Source organism: Styela clava, chromosome 2 (assembly GCF_964204865.1).
Source record: "Styela clava chromosome 2, kaStyClav1.hap1.2, whole genome shotgun sequence".
Lineage (NCBI taxonomy): Eukaryota > Metazoa > Chordata > Ascidiacea > Stolidobranchia > Styelidae > Styela > Styela clava.
In genome coordinates this window covers 18,507,476-18,524,975 of record NC_135251.1, presented here as the reverse complement: position 1 = coordinate 18,524,975, position 17,500 = coordinate 18,507,476, and the positions used below count along the sequence as shown (strand labels likewise).

Genomic DNA, 17,500 nt, shown 5'->3' with positions numbered 1-17,500 from the left:
AGATCTGTTTTGGGGGATCCCCTAACTTTCGATCGATAAGTCTTCGATCTCTGACCGATATTCTCGTTTAATTGTTATCAAATATGACTACAAGTGCGAAGTGTGGTAGGTGTATTGTTTTGATGATCAATTTGAACAATAAGGTGTCAGAAGACCATAGTCTGATAGTTGATCTAAAAACGGATCTTAATTCTATGTTCAGATGTTGGTATTTAAAGCCTATAATAAGTACCCAATTTCCCGGCGAATAAGTCTACCTGGCAGCCCGATAAATATTGAAATAGGACGAGGCCCGTTTTAAAGCCTGAAAAATGGGTTTCTGCATATAACCTGCCAATAAGTCGGGGTAGTAAAATCTGTAGTAAAACCGTCAACATCGGTATCTCAAATTACCATGCAGAGACATTTGAGCATTCGCCGCGTTCGTGCATTGGTTAAATTAGCCTATAATAATGTTTTCTTGTAGCGTAATATTCAATCCATAACAACTACGGGAATTCGAACTGTCTTTAAATTTTAATCTAGTTGTGTTCAACTCGAGATTGCGCCCACCATAAAAGAACATTACCTAATACATAATAAGGCGACACCAAAAAAATGAAAATTACTATACTCGCCTAATAAGACGACCCCCCCCAAAATCAGGCCAAAAATTTGGGTCTAGAAAAGCGAATTATTCGCCGGGAAATACAGTATCTGTTGAGAGTAAGCATTAAATTTATTAAAGATACTAATCACTAGTGCTTTTCTAGATCTTTTATAACTCTCATGAATCATGATGTTATTGAAGCATTTTTCTCATGAGCTTGTGATAGCCATATATCTGTATATCATCTTATATTGCAGAATTGATTGCTTTATTGATCAAATTCTCCAATTAGTATGCTAAATTGATTTTAATGATTTTCTTTACTTTATGAACATTAATGTGTGTCTTTATCCCATTGTTTCAAATTATGGAGTGGTGCAGTTCATTTAAGCTAAATCTAAAATTAGAATGCATGATGATCAATAGCGAAAAATTGATTTTTTGACAAGATTGTGTGATATTACTAAATTCATTCATGGTATTTAATAATGGGCTTTAATGCTTTTAAGCAGCATATACCATGTAATGCATTTAAAGAGTAAACAAAACTGACAATGCTGCAGTGTGAGAAGTGTGTCTTTGAGACAAAAATATATATTTCATGAGGTAGACTTTATTTGTGTAACTAGGAATGAATAACTTCTTCCGGTATGTGTCTGTAGGTAAAATTAACGATGAAAATATGTGGTTTATAGTATGCAATGTTACAATGGAGCAATTGAATAGACACTTTGAAAATGGCTTACTCCTGTTTTTTTTAGTTCTTAGCTTTGTAGAATAATTCTATTGATTATGGGTTCATATATGGAAGGTCCACTAAGCAAGTGGACAAATGTAATGAAAGGATGGCAATATCGTTGGTTTGTATTAGATGACAATGCTGGTCTGCTTTCTTATTACACATCGCGTGAAAAGATGATGCGAGGATCAAGAAGAGGTTGTGTTCGATTATGTTCAGCTATTATTGGTATTGATGACGAGGATGATTCAACTTTTACAATCACTGTTGATCAGAAAATTTTTCATTTTCAAGCTAGAGATAGAGAAGAGAGAGAACAGTGGGTATCTTCATTGGAGGATACAATCACCAGACACAGTAAAAGACTTCATGATGTGCAGTCATCTTCTGGTGCTTTAGAAGATTTTGATAAAAAGCTTGCAGAGGCGGATGCTTACATGAAAATATTAATTAAAAAAGCAAAAGCTTTTGAAAGAAAATTAAATATGACTGAAAACCCGGAGGAAAGACAGAAATATGAAGAAATGCAGATTACCGCCATGGAACTTGTGGAATCTGTAAAACAGTCGATTGTAATGTTGCAAATAGCGAAAAATGCAATTGTTCCTGCTGATGAAACTCATATAGAAGCTCCTGTATCTTCAAATGAAACTGCTCACACAGTGCAATTTAACACCACTGGTCCTCAAGTCTCTGCTGGCACTGACCTACCAATAGAAGATACAGCCGTAGTCAATAATGGTCAACAAAGTTCTGTGGAAGCAATTGTAAATGGGATTCATGATATTACTGAAAAAGATTGCAATGAAGGTATTCAGCCACCTTCCATCGAAAATCTTACCATTGACTCATCACCTTCACCTGCATCTGGCACACCCGAGGCTGTTGTACAAGAGTTGGGAGCTGCATCAATCAGCCAAGAATTGCCTGATCTTCTTAGTAAAGAAACAAAGATACAAGAACAAAGTTTTAATCATACCGATGAAAGACCTGCTGCTAGTATATACACAGGTCATGATTTTCCAACAAAATCTTATTCTAGTAGTGACGAAGAAGATGATGAATTCTATGATGCAGATGAGAGAGTAGGTGAAAGTGACGAGGAATCTCTAAATAAACCTCCCATGCCTATCAGACATGATCGATCTGAACCTGTGCTACACCAGAGCAATGAAGATCTGGTTCAAAATGATGTAAAAAACATAGAATCATTGGATGATATTTACATGCAAGAAGATGACCATGCTGCAAAGGACGGGGAATCAGTGGAAGAACACAAAAGTGTTATCATGCATTTATTGTCACAAGTTAAGCTGGGAATGGATCTCACTAAAGTAGTGTTGCCAACATTTATTCTAGAAAGGAGGTCACTTCTAGAGATGTATGCAGATTTTTTTGCCCATCCTGATCTTTTTGTTGGTATTACAGAAGGCCAAACACCGGCTGATCGAATGGTACGCTGTTTGCGATGGTATATGAGTTCTTTCCATGCAGGACGAAAAGGTTCCGTAGCAAAAAAGCCGTACAATCCAATATTAGGTGAATCATTTCACTGCTTTTATAATTTACCTGATATGCCTCCAGATGAGTATAAAGTATCTGATGGTCCAGTACCTTGGGCACATCGTAACAATGTATCATTCACTGCTGAGCAGGTTTCTCACCATCCACCGATATCAGGATTTTATGCTGAACATGTGAACAAACGCATACAGTTTAATGCCCACATATGGACAAAATCAAAGTTTCTTGGTTTATCAATAGGTGTACATAACTTGGGACAAGGTTGTGTGAGACTTCTTGAAAGGGAAGAAGAATATATAATGAACTTTCCGAATGGATATGGAAGATCAATTCTCACTGTTCCTTGGGTAGAGCTCGGAGGTGATTGCAACATAACCTGCGAGCAGACGGGATATACCGCTAATATTACATTTCACACAAAACCATTTTATGGCGGAAAAGTTCATAAAATCTCTGCAGAAGTTTTAGCGCCGAACGAGAAAAAACCAATCATCACTATTGATGGTGAATGGAATGGGATTATGTACATGAAAACTGGTAAAGGCAAAAACGAATGCTTCATAGATACAAAGAAAATGCCTACAGTTACAAAAGTTGTGAAAAAAATTGAACATCAAGAAAACATGGAGTCTCGTAAACTTTGGAAAGATGTCACTCACAACTTAAAAACAAATAATATTGATGAGGCAACTGCCGGCAAAAGAAAATTAGAAGAAAAACAAAGGCAAGATGCTAAATATAGGCTGGAAAATAATATAAAATATGATACTATCAATTTTAAAGAAGATGAAAGTGGAAACTGGATTTATAAATACCCACTCATCAATAGAATATAATTTTACTGCATGTTGCAGCTGTTTTTATTGTATTTCATACCTTTATTATCAATTTAGTGATATTTATCACTTGTCTAGTGGACTGCAAACAGTCGCTGAATTCATTCTAAAGCAATGGGCTCGAGTCATTTAAATTTCATCCTATGTGGGAAAATGAAAAGTGCCATAGCAAACAATTTTTAACATCAGGTCTTTCAGAATGTAATCTATTCACAAAAATTTAATCTTTATATTATCAAAAGTAAGGATAAATTGGTAAATAACTGAACATTGCGATACTCATTCTGACAGGAATTACTAGAAATGTGCAAATTTAGGCATTGAGTGACCACGTTTACCATAATGCCTAATGTTAAAAATTATTTGTTTATGCCTGTTTTTATATTTCAACTTGGAATGGATTTTAAATAACCGAGGTCTGTTGATTGCTTTGTCGCTAACCATATTCGACTTTATTTTTAATTTTTAAAATTTTTCCCAAACATGCATGTTGATTCTTTTCTGCCCGCAGCACTACCCATGGATGATAATTGTATTTCCGTCTATGGTTCACATTTTACCAATCTTAGCTTGATATGAAAAACCCTAATTGAAAATATTTCAAAATCAAATCAGATGGATAAACATAGGCTACTAATGGATTTTTTGTTGAGAGGTTTGTAATCTACAATTCATTATCATTCGGACCTCCTCTTGTCTCTTATAATTTCTAAAATGCCATGACACAGTGTTATACTACTGCTGCTGGGGTAGTTTCTGAACAATGCCAAAGTTCGTCATCAAGTTGGGATTGATGAACTGATGACCTTCCTAGTGGGTTCACTTGAAGTGGTTTATGGTGCTGCTGATTTTCATTCTGTACAATGGTGGTTGTACCAAGTACCAACGTGTAGTTCTCTCTGAATTTTATGGGAAATTATCAGTAAATTTAAAAGTTGGCATTGGTGTAATTCCATTCGAAAAACATTACTGTTTTTTTTCTTAATTTGCTGATATACTGTAACATACATGGCTTGGTTGAGTAATTTTGCTAGGATATAATCTCAAAAGTATTAATTTCAGTCGATACCAATTAATTTGATATAACATAATTCATCAAAAAACTTAAATTAAACTTTTAATGCGTAGAGTTAGTTTTAGTATGTGATAGAACATTTTTGATTAATCACCGAACACTGAATAAAATATATTCTAAATATAACTTATAAAACTGAATTATTCAAACATATTATGGTCTTCAGATATGTCTGCATCTTTTGTGTTTTATTTTATTGTGTTATTGCTTTGTTACATTTGACGAATATTTTATAGTGGTTTGTCCTATGAGTTACCTGTTGGTACTGATCTTTTTGCCATTGAATTTAACTTCAAACTTGATCTAGTATGTACATTTAGTTCAATTGTTGGAATTCAGCTATTATTAGAGGACATAGGTATATTTCCAGTATTGGGTGAACTTATTCAAAATAAATATTTTCTACTGCTGAAACTAGAAGCAACGCAGTTTTATTAGAGCTGTTACTGATGAAAATCATTTTGTCGGTTATATGCTCCACCTGACCAATATTCACAAGCACTTGTTACAGTGTTCCATGATGTGTGAAATTATTTCTGGTTAATTTCCTTCGATATGTGGTACAAAATGAAAAGATTTATTATTAGACCTTAATGCCTCAACACAGCCTCATGGTTTCAGAGCTCATTTATTGGATGAAAATTGTTTTGTTGTGTTAAATTTCACAACAGGCATAAACATAAAAATGGGATAACGCCAATAATACAATAAGGCACAATTATATGTGCCATTTTGTCTCAAGATTGATACCGGTAGTTAAACAAACATTTCAGGCCCAGTCTGACCAAATTTTAAAGTATTTTCGAGATATTTCGAGAATTAATGTCTACCTGGTCGTTTAGTCAAAATCCTGTGTGAAAAAATGGAATGCACAGTGATAGGGCAGGATACATGTTTAATTTAACTCCTATGTTAGAAACATCCATAAACTTTTGCGATGAAAATATACATCAATATTGTGAAATTTGAGTACTTAGACATAGTCATTTTATGTTGTTATCTGTCATGAAAATGTCTTCAATGTATTGTGTTGACAAGGTGGTATCTAATTTTAATTCAGAAGTAGCAAAATGTTGTTAGTCCTTTTGATCCAACATTGTATAACTGTCTACTATGTCACATGTTGTTATTCCACTGCACATATTTTTGCTAGTTTTATTGATAAGTTGGGTAATATCATCACTTTTAACTCTGTTTGGTTTTCTAAATATTTAAATACTTTATGTATGGTTTGTGTGTAGGATATCGTAAACTCATTAGAAAGAATCTAAAAAGTTGACATCAATGCATGAGTTTTATCACAGTAATAATTTAAATATGATCATATTTCTTTTGGTAGTTCAAACTTTTGATAGAATGAATTCTAGTTATCTCCCGTTATGTAGCAAATCTATTTGTTAAACTAAAATATTTAAAATTATACCAGATATGCATATATTGCTGTTTGTCATGAAAATTATCAAATGGGTTATATATTCATAATCGATTTTGCAATTGACAGTCTTAAAAATGTTTTTTTGCTATTATTTGTAGTATTGTGTCCATCCAGTATGTTATACATGAGATTTGTTTATAATCTCACATAGGGTATATTTTAGGTAGGTGAATTATACAGAAGTTTCAGTATAACTCTTCATTAAAATTATTTCAAGTAAAAGTTTTGGTTATGTATTAGGCTACTCATTTTGGCGTGGGGTGCTATGTCAATGACGAAATGTTAACATGATTTCATTGCCAGCTATGTTAAGTTTTGAATTGCATATGTTTTAATATTTATGTTGCAAATATATAAATTCAAACGTATCTCGATTGTGGTCAATTCGCGCTAGGGTGATCAATCTGCAATCACAGGCTCTTCCTAATTTTTATTTTATTTCTTTCTGTACATAAGGAGACGAGAAATTGCTGGTCTGGTTGTCCTAAAATAAACACAGTTATGTGTACGATTGTTGCGATACACTTGAACTTACAGTTGTCATCTTCGATACGGATTACGGAATAATATACCACGTCTCCTTTGCTGGGAAAAGGCTGTGAATCCATGAATGATACTATTTGCAAAAAAGAGAATAGTTGGCTTTTGAAAATTGTCGATATGCCGACAGTTCACCAATGAAGGCACTATTAGTCAATATGACTAATTAATTACATAGGTTTATAATTATATTCTTATGACTCGTCGGCTTTATTACTAATTAAATATGATTCGCAAGTTCTTCCGAAGATATAATCAGTCACACACACACATAAACGGATTAAAAATGAATCTGACTTTTGCTGCGCAGACTTGCCTCGTGATCCATATTTCGGGCTGCGTGCTAAAATCGACTAAATCCAGTGACAAAATCCTTTCACATGCCAACCAAAATTTGCGACAAAAAGATTTTATTGCTTTTCTTATGCTATATGAGTGAGACCCGGCGCCTGTTGCTGCATTACCGCGGACAGAGATTTTACATTCAGATTTATATTTTGTAACCTGTAAGACACACGAACTACCGAGTTCCAACAGATATTAATCACTGTTGAAACTTCATTGATCTGAAGAGGAAGGATAACGTTTCCGAGGCCTCGCTCGCGTGCCGATGTGTCAAGTTTGGCACGCGCGCCAGGGGTTACCCACCCCTGGGCTCTAGTGAGTCTACCAACCAATAATAAGAATGACATCAATTAGAACTCTCTTAAAAGCTCCTAAGAACATAATATAACACTGTATGTTGCTAAAGTTTTATTAATATAACATAATATTTGACAATTTATCGTAACGTTAATTCCAAGATTCCAGCGTGTCGTCTGATGAGTGCTCATCTCTATTGGCTTCTGTTGCAGTTAATGAGGATTATCTGAAAGATTGGAAAATTATATTATCGTTACTATTCCCACTAAAAGTTTGTATTTTAAACAATTTGAGTGATAAAACTTACGTTTGTTAGCGACACATTGTTTGCGATAGTCAGAGCAACAATTGTACTCTTTCTCACACCTATAGTAACATTGACATGTGTATTCGAAGTAGTCGTCTTTTTTTCCACCACGTCAATAGCAGGAATCGTTACCAATTATTTCTGAAGTACAAAAATATGATGTTATGAGAACGAACTTTTGGCTGCGGAATTTGATCGTAGGTATTTTAGCATCATGAACCTGATGCTGGGTACCGAGGGCCAACAACTGCGAGAAAGAAAAGCTTCTCGCTTATATATACAATATTTAGAATTCGCACAACAGTCTGGCGACTCTGGACGTGAAGGACATAGTGTGGGTGTAACTGAGTTGCACAATTCCAAATTTTAGGCGTTTTGTTGCGGCTAAATAACTACATAATAATAATAAATTGTATTGCTGAAGTTTTGTGTAGTTTGTAAACCGGATTACAGTGGGGAAAAGTTGCCGACCCTTGATGAAACGTGAAACCTAAAACGGTGTGTAACGAGAGTCTTATCATTGGCCATTTCGAGAGCACGCAACAGCAAACCAACCGATGATATTTACTTGATGAATATACTTTTGCAAGTTGGGACGTGGCTCCATTCCCCATTGCCTAAGCATTGATCTTCATCTTCTCCATCCAGAACATAGCCATCATTGCAGAAATATTCGATACATTCTCTTGCCAAGTAGAAATCTTTCTCATCTTCAACTCCACCATTTTCGATCTCGGGTGTATAGCACTTTCGAACTAGGACATATATATATATATACATATGATCAAATTTTTTATCAAAAATAACATTAAAAGTTGTGTATTACATCTGTCCACGTTCTTCAATACTTCGGAAAACACCATAAATAAAGCCAGTAGGTAATATTACATCTGTATATTATACAAATATTAGTTTCATGAAATAATATATTATGTTACTTCGAAACTTTGCATTTCTTACCGCGAATTGGAAAATCTGTATCCCAAATTCCGCCTTTTGAACATTTAGATTTTTCCTCTCCGACAGGGTGGTAGTGACTTTTATCACACATTGAGTATATTTTTGTTCCTTGATCGTGGTATTTAGCTTCAGGATTATAGGTGACGTATGGCGCCAAATTTCCCACTTTGCATTGTTTTGGGCAATATACAGGTTTGTTGACCGCCCATCTTCCATTTGATTTGCACTTGTCCTTTGAGTTTCCACTGAGACTATACCCGGGTAGGCAGCTGAATTCGATCTTTTGATTTACAGAATATTGTTTTTGGCATTTTGGGAGTCCCGTCACCGTTTTATGGTGGTTCCCTGTAAGGACATGTTACTGCAAAAAAGAATTAGTTAGCAGTTTTGTTCGAGTTTTCAAACTTGCAATAAGCGATGAAGATAGATATTGTGAATTGTGTAAGAAGGTGTTTTAGCATTGAGGGTAAAATTCAGATATTCAACTATTGGAATTCTCCATTCTTACTTTGACATTTAGGTGAATGATAGTCTCTTCTCTTTCATCTTGACAGGTGAGAACCCTTTGCCCCTTACGTTCGTAGTCTTCTTCACATTCGAAAGTTGCCGTATCACCAACGGCATAGTATTTGCATTCCTAAGTAAAGCTCTGTTTGGAGAAGTAATATTTTGAACAGGTCCGTTGAAGGTTGTGGTGGTGAATAGCATTTGGGTGGTGTTAAGAAAAATATGAAATAATGATAAAACAACAGTCCAGTCAGTATGGCTTGTACACAATAAGGCCATCGACCGAATTTTTTTTTAATGTAACAATATTATATCTACCCGTTGCATTTGTACACTCACTCAAAAATTTGTAAATACACTCACGTTTTACGCATTCTCTAAATGTTCTTGGTTGCCATCCGTAAGGATTATTACACTCGTATGAATTTGATTCGGTATTCCAATCATAACCGGGTTCACACTGGCATTTTACAACTGTTCCATATGGGTTCCATATGGGAAACTCCTTGGTATGTAATCAACCATATCATCAGGTTCGCATGACCCATACGCGATCTTTGGAATCCCACAACCTGCAAGCCGAAGTTTCGTTTATATAGAAATCGCTTGGTCACAGGATAAATATTAAAATGAAATGGTTCCAATTCGAATAAACTAATCGATATTAACTAATTCACCGCCATAATTCTTTATAGTCTCGGTAGCGACTAGCGATTGGCACGTCCGTGGGTGCCTGTAACTTTGCTTAGAGACCAGTATCCTTTACTTCTGAGTTATTCTACGTGACTTTGCTTTGAGCAAATTTTCTTATGTTATATTACTATTTTTTCAATAATACTTGTAGAGCTTCAGTACGATGTACACTACCAATGAGTTTAATTGATCTCTAATTAATTGCTTATCGCTTTTAAGTTGGCCCCTACTTGGCAGTTCCTGTCTTTAATTCTAGGGGACTTCCCTTATGTTGTGGGTAGGCCACCGTTGTTCTGACTTTTAAACAGTCGTTTAAAAATTAATTAGATAAAAAAAAACGGCAAATACCGTGTACTCACCACCGATAATAGCCGATAATAGCCCGAAATACAGCGATGGATAATTTACTCATTTTCTTGTATTCTTCCAAACCGTGTAGAGGTAAGAAGAAGATGTAAGGAAATGTGTCGTCACTCGTCAGTTGTAAATACACGGTATTTAATCTTTTTCTGTCACCAATTTTGTCTTCAAAAATGCATCTGACATTGCCTGAAGTCAAAAATGAAATCAGCAACTGTCGACATTTTTTTCTGATGTGTCATGCGTCAAGGTGACGTGATGTCTGTTCACAACTACGTTGTTTCCATATTTTGCAGCCTAATGCTGCCTGCTTGTTTAAACAAAAAAATCATCGGGTCATCATTTCATTGTGTTTGCTTACCGACGAAGGCAACCAAAACATCTTACGATATTTGTCGTTTTGTATGCAATTAAATGAGTGGTTCCTAATCTTTTACGATGAATTCTTCCTTTGTCTATTTAGGAATTCTTCATTTCTCCCTATTCACCAATATGCAATGGAAACCCTGTTTCTAATATTTGCTCAATCTTTAAATTTCGTAACTAGTGCTACAAACAATTTGCACTATTGCTTTTGTGCAGTTCAAATAGTTCATAATTTATTAATAAAAACGTATTACTATATAATAATGCTAAATATCTAAACCATAATTGTGAAACTACGCTAAATACAATTTGTATTTCCTACCAAGAGCATCAAACTTCTTTCTGGGGAGGAATTCTTTCCTGGTTGGGAAACGTTGAACCAAATGAATATTGGAATGTAATGACAAAACCGATATCCTTAGTATTCTTCTCTTCAAATATCTATTCATTGTTGGATGATATTGGGTATTAATTTCTAAGGAATCTGAATAAAATAATAGGCAATCTGAATTACGTTACGATCTAGAATGCGCTAACAAAATTAATAGGCGAATGTAAAAGTAAACTCAACCGCGAGTTGTAGTTTCAGTATTTTGTGTTGCACTAAGTGCTAAATATTATTTTTTAAGGTGTAGCAATTACAGATATTAAATCCGAAAAATAAAAGCCGAGTGTGGCGATGTCTGGAATGGTGAGAGTTTCAGAAAATGAAGAAAGCAACTGGAAAATTACTGAATTTTGGTTTGATTTGGTTGAATAACCATTCGTGGATTGACAGTTTGCTATTTTTCAAACATTTTGAGGTAAAACTGTTGTGCGCAAATACTGATTGAGCGGAACACACAAATCAAAACCGCTAATAATAAAAATGTGATTTTGACCGAAGATTCCCGGTTGTGGAAACAACAATTCGTAAGCCTGCGAAAGCCAATATAAATTAATAAAATAGGTATAAATAACTACATATTGAGAATTAAAATTTATTTTTGATTGCGAAATTCTTTAGACGAAGTTTTACGTAATTGAAAATTCATTAGTCAATATTATAATAAAACGAAAAAAAGAGGAATTGTTCATATTACTGAAGTCTATTGGAGATTTTAAACAAAAACCCTATTTATCAAAACGCATGTGCATGTGCCCCTCGGCGTTAAATTTTAATTGAGTACATTTGACGTTCGGCCGATTAAGGTACAGTAGACGAAATGAGATTAAATTAAATCACGGTGGTCCAAAGTTGCGAGGTTGGAGGGCCGCAAAAACTTTTGAGGATGTCTCGCGGTCGCAGTCGGAGAAAACCCAAGTAGGATCGAAACAGCGCGACTTTACTTACTTGAAATTTATTCAAGAATGCGAGTTTACCTTTCTAATCAGTTTTTCAAGGAAACTATATATAGCCTGCTTTCCGATATTCTCGTGGTATTTTCGGTATCTTTTCTCGTGTTTGGTTTTTTAATGTTATTTAAAATTATATTCTTTCGTGAGAGATATTTCTTGAAAACACACCAGACACCGTGGTTAACCCTTGCTGTGAGTGAGAAATTACGTTTTTTCCCAGTTTATCTTGGTCACCTTTTTTCTACACTCATTGTATGAAGAATTGTTATATTTAAAAAATTGTTTTACTTGTATAGGGTGAGCAGAGCCTGGTGCTACCGTCAAAGAACAACCATGTTCGTCTAAGTTGGGATTCTGAACCCAGATAAAATAAAAATAAAAATTTGATCGGGCGACGCTACGTCAGCTCTGCGGCTCGCCGCTGATGTCACATGGCCAACTCTTGAAAATAGAGGAGGGTTTGTACTAAAATAAAGGCACGAAACGTCTCTTCAAATGAGGAGTTACTTGAAGGAGAAATTGCCACGGCCCACGAACTAACCGCGGCGTCTTGGACGCGGTTTGGGCCACCTTGAATTAAATAAATGATAATGTAATTCTAAATTACAAGAAAACTTTATACAACTTGTAAGTAAAGTTGGTAGTGATAACAAATAGATTGAGATGTTTTTTAGTAATCACTTCTATATTTTATATTTTACATTTCGTCACGCTAATAACCGAATTGCGTAAGTCATTTTCAGCAGTTTTGAGAAAAACGTAAAAAACTTCCTAATGATATTGCTATGCCATTGAGAATCAATAATTTGCCATAGTTCAATTTTTCGATCGTAGACGGATTCAAGTTAATTTGTATGACGCAGTCAAGTGACGTCATAATGGCGCACTGTGACTTAGCCAGAAATGTGTCTATGACTAGGGGACATACGCAATTTGGCAACTTGACTATATGTACCAGTCCTGAAAACAAAACAACCCAAAAATGAATGTAATTCTTAGTATATACGATGTCTAATCCCCAAAATAGCTAATCTGTTTCAATTACATTATTTTTTATGTTTAAAAATATATATTTCAAAAAAACACGCTCTGCACATCCACCGAAATAAGACTAAAGTTAAATATATAGAATAAAACAGCAATGTACCCTTATATAAAAGCCAACCAAGGTGAATTGGATTCAGACAGTGAATATCACAAGTGCACGCCTTCCTATACTGTAGTTTAAACTGAAATTTATAAGCGCTAAGCTAGAATCTGAGATGCAAAAACTAGAAAATCCTTCGCCGAGGTTATTTTGCCTTTGTGACGTCATAATAGTCCTGCGTTAACAATGATAATTCATTATGACGAAACAATTGAACAAATTTGCGTATCATACAAAATCTCTATTTTTATGGGTTTCGGAATTCTTAAAATAAAATCTGAGTTAACAGACAGGTGCGCAGCATTACATAAATACCTATTTTATGAAAAACTCAAAACCGCCAAAAATGACCTACGCAATTCGGTTATTAGCGTGACGATTTGTTGCTTTGGTAAATAAACGCAAGAAATTCTTCAGAATTCCAGTTAAATTCAGTCAACTTTATGATATTTATAAAATAGCCTGTATTCTATGGCATCCATAAATCTGTTACGTACAGGCATATTTATGTTTTCGTCATTAAAACTAATAATAATAATTTAGGTAGAATGATTCCAATTACTAAATAAATCAAATACAGCCACGAGCATTGCCAAAGTATATGTTAATATATTTATGGAAGTTATCGATTTTTAGAACTACTTTGCCATCACGGAAAATAAGTTTCATTCTGACAGTATTCATACATAATAGGAGAAGTATATCAATCAGCTGGATTTAGTTTCTATGTAATACATGATAATTTTATACTAAAATTTGTTTTTCTCAAATAGGCTGGTATTTAGTAGACGGTGATAAATGGATAATACTCAAAGTCCACCCAGTCAGTGGGGGCATAATTTCAAAATTCGTTTAAATAAGCTTGATCAGATTTACAAATCAAAGCTTAGGATTTTAAATAAAATCGTCCTTGCCAATAAACTTGAGGTATAAGTAATTACATTAATCGACTTGTCCCCAGAATTGAGGTTCAGAGCGCAATAATGCTATTTACCGCAATATCAAAGAGGTCGTAATTTTGTTATTGATAACCTCCGCCAATTTGGAGAATTAATTTTGAAATATCCTTCAATCAACTCAAATTTCTCTTAAAATATTTTTAATCAGTATTCATGTGGCACCTTTAATATTCCCTTATAACAAATATTATCAGGTTTAATATGTCTTAAGTTTTTTAACAAAAATTGAAATGTCAGAACTTTGCACTGTTTATTCCAAGATAAAAATGATTATGTTGCGTAGTTATTCTTAAATAATACGATGTAAAATAATCACATGATGTACATTACAGAATGGAATATAAAAAGAATAATAATTGTCTGGATACTTTGTGCTAAAAACTCAATTGCCTTCCATAAAGAAATGGAGAAAGTAAAGTAAACTAGGTATAAATAATTAAATACTGAGGTTAAATTTGATTTTTCATTGTGAAAGTGATGCGTCTAATAACGCAATAGCTGCTATTTTAAATCAATGTGATCGTCCGGTAGCTTTTACTTCCCTTACACTATCTAAAAGTGAAATAAAGTACCCTTCAAATGAGAAAGAAGCTGCTTCTATTATAGAAGCAGTCAGAAAATGGAGTTATTCGTTACCCGGAAGAAAGTTTTGCTTAATTACAGATCAACGGGCCCTGTCTTTCATTTTCCAAAAAAACCATAAAAACAAAATTAAAAATACTAAATTGTCATTGTGGAAATTGGAACTTAGTTGCTACAATTATACTGTTGTTCATCGAGTCGGGGTTGACAATGTAGCCCCTGTTACAATGTCTCGAATAAGTTGTCGTTTTGGCAATCCTGATTTTAACCTCAAAAGTATTCATGAACAACTTGGTCACCCGGGTGTTATGAAACTGTCACATTTCATCAGATCCAAGAATCTGCCTTTTCCTACTGAAGATGTAAAACACATTTGCTCCAACTATCAGCAATGTGCGGAGCTAAAGCCGCGAAATTTTCCACTGTTGGGATTACCTGAATACGTGCATAGCGATAGAGGCCGGTCATTCTTATTAAGAGATGTTACGGAGTTTCTTGCAAACAGAGGCGTTGCTAACAGCCGTTCCACGCCGTACCATTCAACAGGAAATGCTCAGTGTGAAAGGATCAATCAAACGTTATGGAAATTGCCGCCTGGGAAATTGTATTACCTGATGCCTTGCATAACGTAAGATCCTTATTATGTAGTCTACTAACTCGACTCCACATGAACGGTTGTTTGGTTTCCAACGACGATCGATGCTGGGCCAATCGCTCCCCAATTGGTTACTTTCAAGGAGTAGTGGGTTCTTCGAAAATTTGTTCGGACAAAGACCGAACGACGTGATGAATCTATTGGATGCCAATTCCAAATATGCACTGGTACGCCACTCAGATGGAAGACAAACGACAGTTTCTGTGAAAACTTGGCGCCATGTTCCGACCAATCTAAAGCAAAACCAACCGAAAGTTCCCTTCTCAAAAATGACTTGAATGATGCTGATTCCAGGAGCTCGAGATGAATTGAATTCTACTTTCTAGAATATATATCTTAGTTTTGTTGGAAGTACGAAGTGCGGCTGTTCTTTTATTTTGTAATTTTCATGCATACCTCATATTATTCTATGTTATATGTATATGATCTTTCAGGGTGGGGTGATTGTGATGAAATTGAATTAGCGCCACCTAATTTGCCCAACATGGCACCATCGCCGAGCGATCTGAAATGTCAATAGTCGCGTGGCAAAGCTTGGGTTTTATTTGGTTAGCGTGCGTCAAGGTTGCTACACCTTGTAACTTGTTCTTTTTCTTGTTTTGGTATAGTAATAATCTTTAAGATAATAAAAGCCTAGAAAACAGTCTAAATGAGTTTTCCCCGATTGGTTTCACTATACAATGTTATTAAAAGCAGTGTCAACACTGGCATTTGGATGAGAAGGAATAGATTGGTTAGTTTATACTGAGATGGAATTACCCCAATGTTAAGAAAACTCTAAATATTTTTTTGTAACGGGCATATGGATGTAGATAAACTCAATAATGTCTCAGAAGAAATGTCTGACGAGTTGGACTTTTGAATAAGGCACATCTAGCAGAAATATCCAGAATTAGAAGGTGGCAAACTTATGCAAGTAAAATGAAATTTAAGATAACATGACTTAAAAACATATATGAATATATTATGGCATACTGAACAACAACAACTCCATTGCATTTCATGAATATATGTGATAGTTCAATCAATGGATTCAATGAGTTCAATGAATCTCGGAAGTTGAATTCAATGTTTTTTTGTATATTTTCTTGAATCTTTGGCCATTATGGAGAGGTTGCGGCCAAACTAACTAAGATTGGTGTGGAGAATCAGGTAATGGCACTGCTGCAACAATGAGGATAGTCCAGGTTATGGTGAACTTGTGTGATATTTTTGGTGCAGACTAACAGCGATGTGAAACTCTTTTGACATTTTTGTTTGCAATTTTGAGTCCAGGAATATTTGTCCAACTTGCCATTTTTCATACATTTTGCCGAAGATGTACATTTGAATAAAAGTTATACAGTTTGCAGAGCATGCAATAAGACTTTTATCTCAGCTTTGCATTTGCGTTTTCAGCTTGTTCATATGTCGAAATATGTCAGCCACGGCAGTTAATCTTGGACACTAATCATCATGGCATTATTGCACAACTCTTTCACATACCAGGCATAACGATTTGGCTTTAAATTGGAATCTTTCGTGCCATGAATCCGGAAGAAATGTAATTTTCGTGATTCTGTTTTGGTTTTGCTTTCTTTTCATTTCTATCTGTCTCATTCAATGTAGTTTTTCTTTTCAAATATCTATTCCCTATCTTAATATTGCAAAAGTAATTGGTAACGCGTGCGAGCCAATCATAGAAGCCATCATCCATACGAGGATAAAAAAAGTGATCTAGGATAATTCAATACTTCATCAGCCAATCGAGTTTTTGATTATACTCTAGCCCAGGGGTTCCCAAACCGCAGCCCGCGGGCCAAATCCGGCCCGCATAACGATTGAAAATGGCCCGCTGAATTTAGGTGAAAAGATGTTCAACAGATTTTGTTTCTACCTTTTTGCGATCTAGATAAGGCCAATTGCAAAATCATTATCACAGTTTAAGTACGTGTTTATTGTACCAATTCAATTATATCGGTATCTCAATTATACGTAGCGGTTTTAGGATTACATCGGGCAGAAATTTAGTTATCAGTCATGTAAGAAAGCTTAGAGATGTCATGAAGCAAACGAAATCTAGACGCTGAAAACAGGCGTTTCTTGGATAAATGTCAGCGTTCCTATTTCTGCATTGAAAAGAATCAAATTTCAGCGATTTGTCTTTTTTGCAAACGAACTGTTCAAGTTCTGACTTAATACGACATCAATTAAACTATTATGAGTCAAACAAACATGTTTCAAAAAATTGTCAAATTAAAGGGAAT

General features: G+C 34.8%; 2 protein-coding genes across 2 annotated transcripts; one reads left to right on the top strand and one right to left on the bottom strand.

Annotated features, from left to right (window-relative positions):
- Nucleotides 1–1,335: 1,335 nt before the first annotated feature.
- Nucleotides 1,336–6,566, top strand: LOC120335288 (oxysterol-binding protein-related protein 9-like). Its single transcript, XM_039402776.2, has one exon. The coding sequence runs from the start codon at nt 1,382–1,384 to the stop codon at nt 3,686–3,688; it is 2,307 nt and encodes a 768-aa protein (XP_039258710.2). The 5' UTR covers nt 1,336–1,381; the 3' UTR covers nt 3,689–6,566.
- Nucleotides 6,567–7,476: 910 nt separating this feature from the next.
- Nucleotides 7,477–10,342, bottom strand: LOC120335415 (C4b-binding protein beta chain-like). The gene is made up of 7 exons (XM_078110247.1): nt 10,207–10,342; nt 9,518–9,726; nt 9,156–9,296; nt 8,648–9,008; nt 8,256–8,442; nt 7,688–7,828; nt 7,477–7,606 (listed from the first exon to the last, which is right to left on the bottom strand). The coding sequence occupies exons 4-6, from the start codon at nt 8,736–8,738 to the stop codon at nt 7,816–7,818; spliced, it is 291 nt and encodes a 96-aa protein (XP_077966373.1). The 5' UTR covers nt 8,739–9,008; nt 9,156–9,296; nt 9,518–9,726; nt 10,207–10,342; the 3' UTR covers nt 7,477–7,606; nt 7,688–7,815.
- Nucleotides 10,343–17,500: the final 7,158 nt, after the last annotated feature.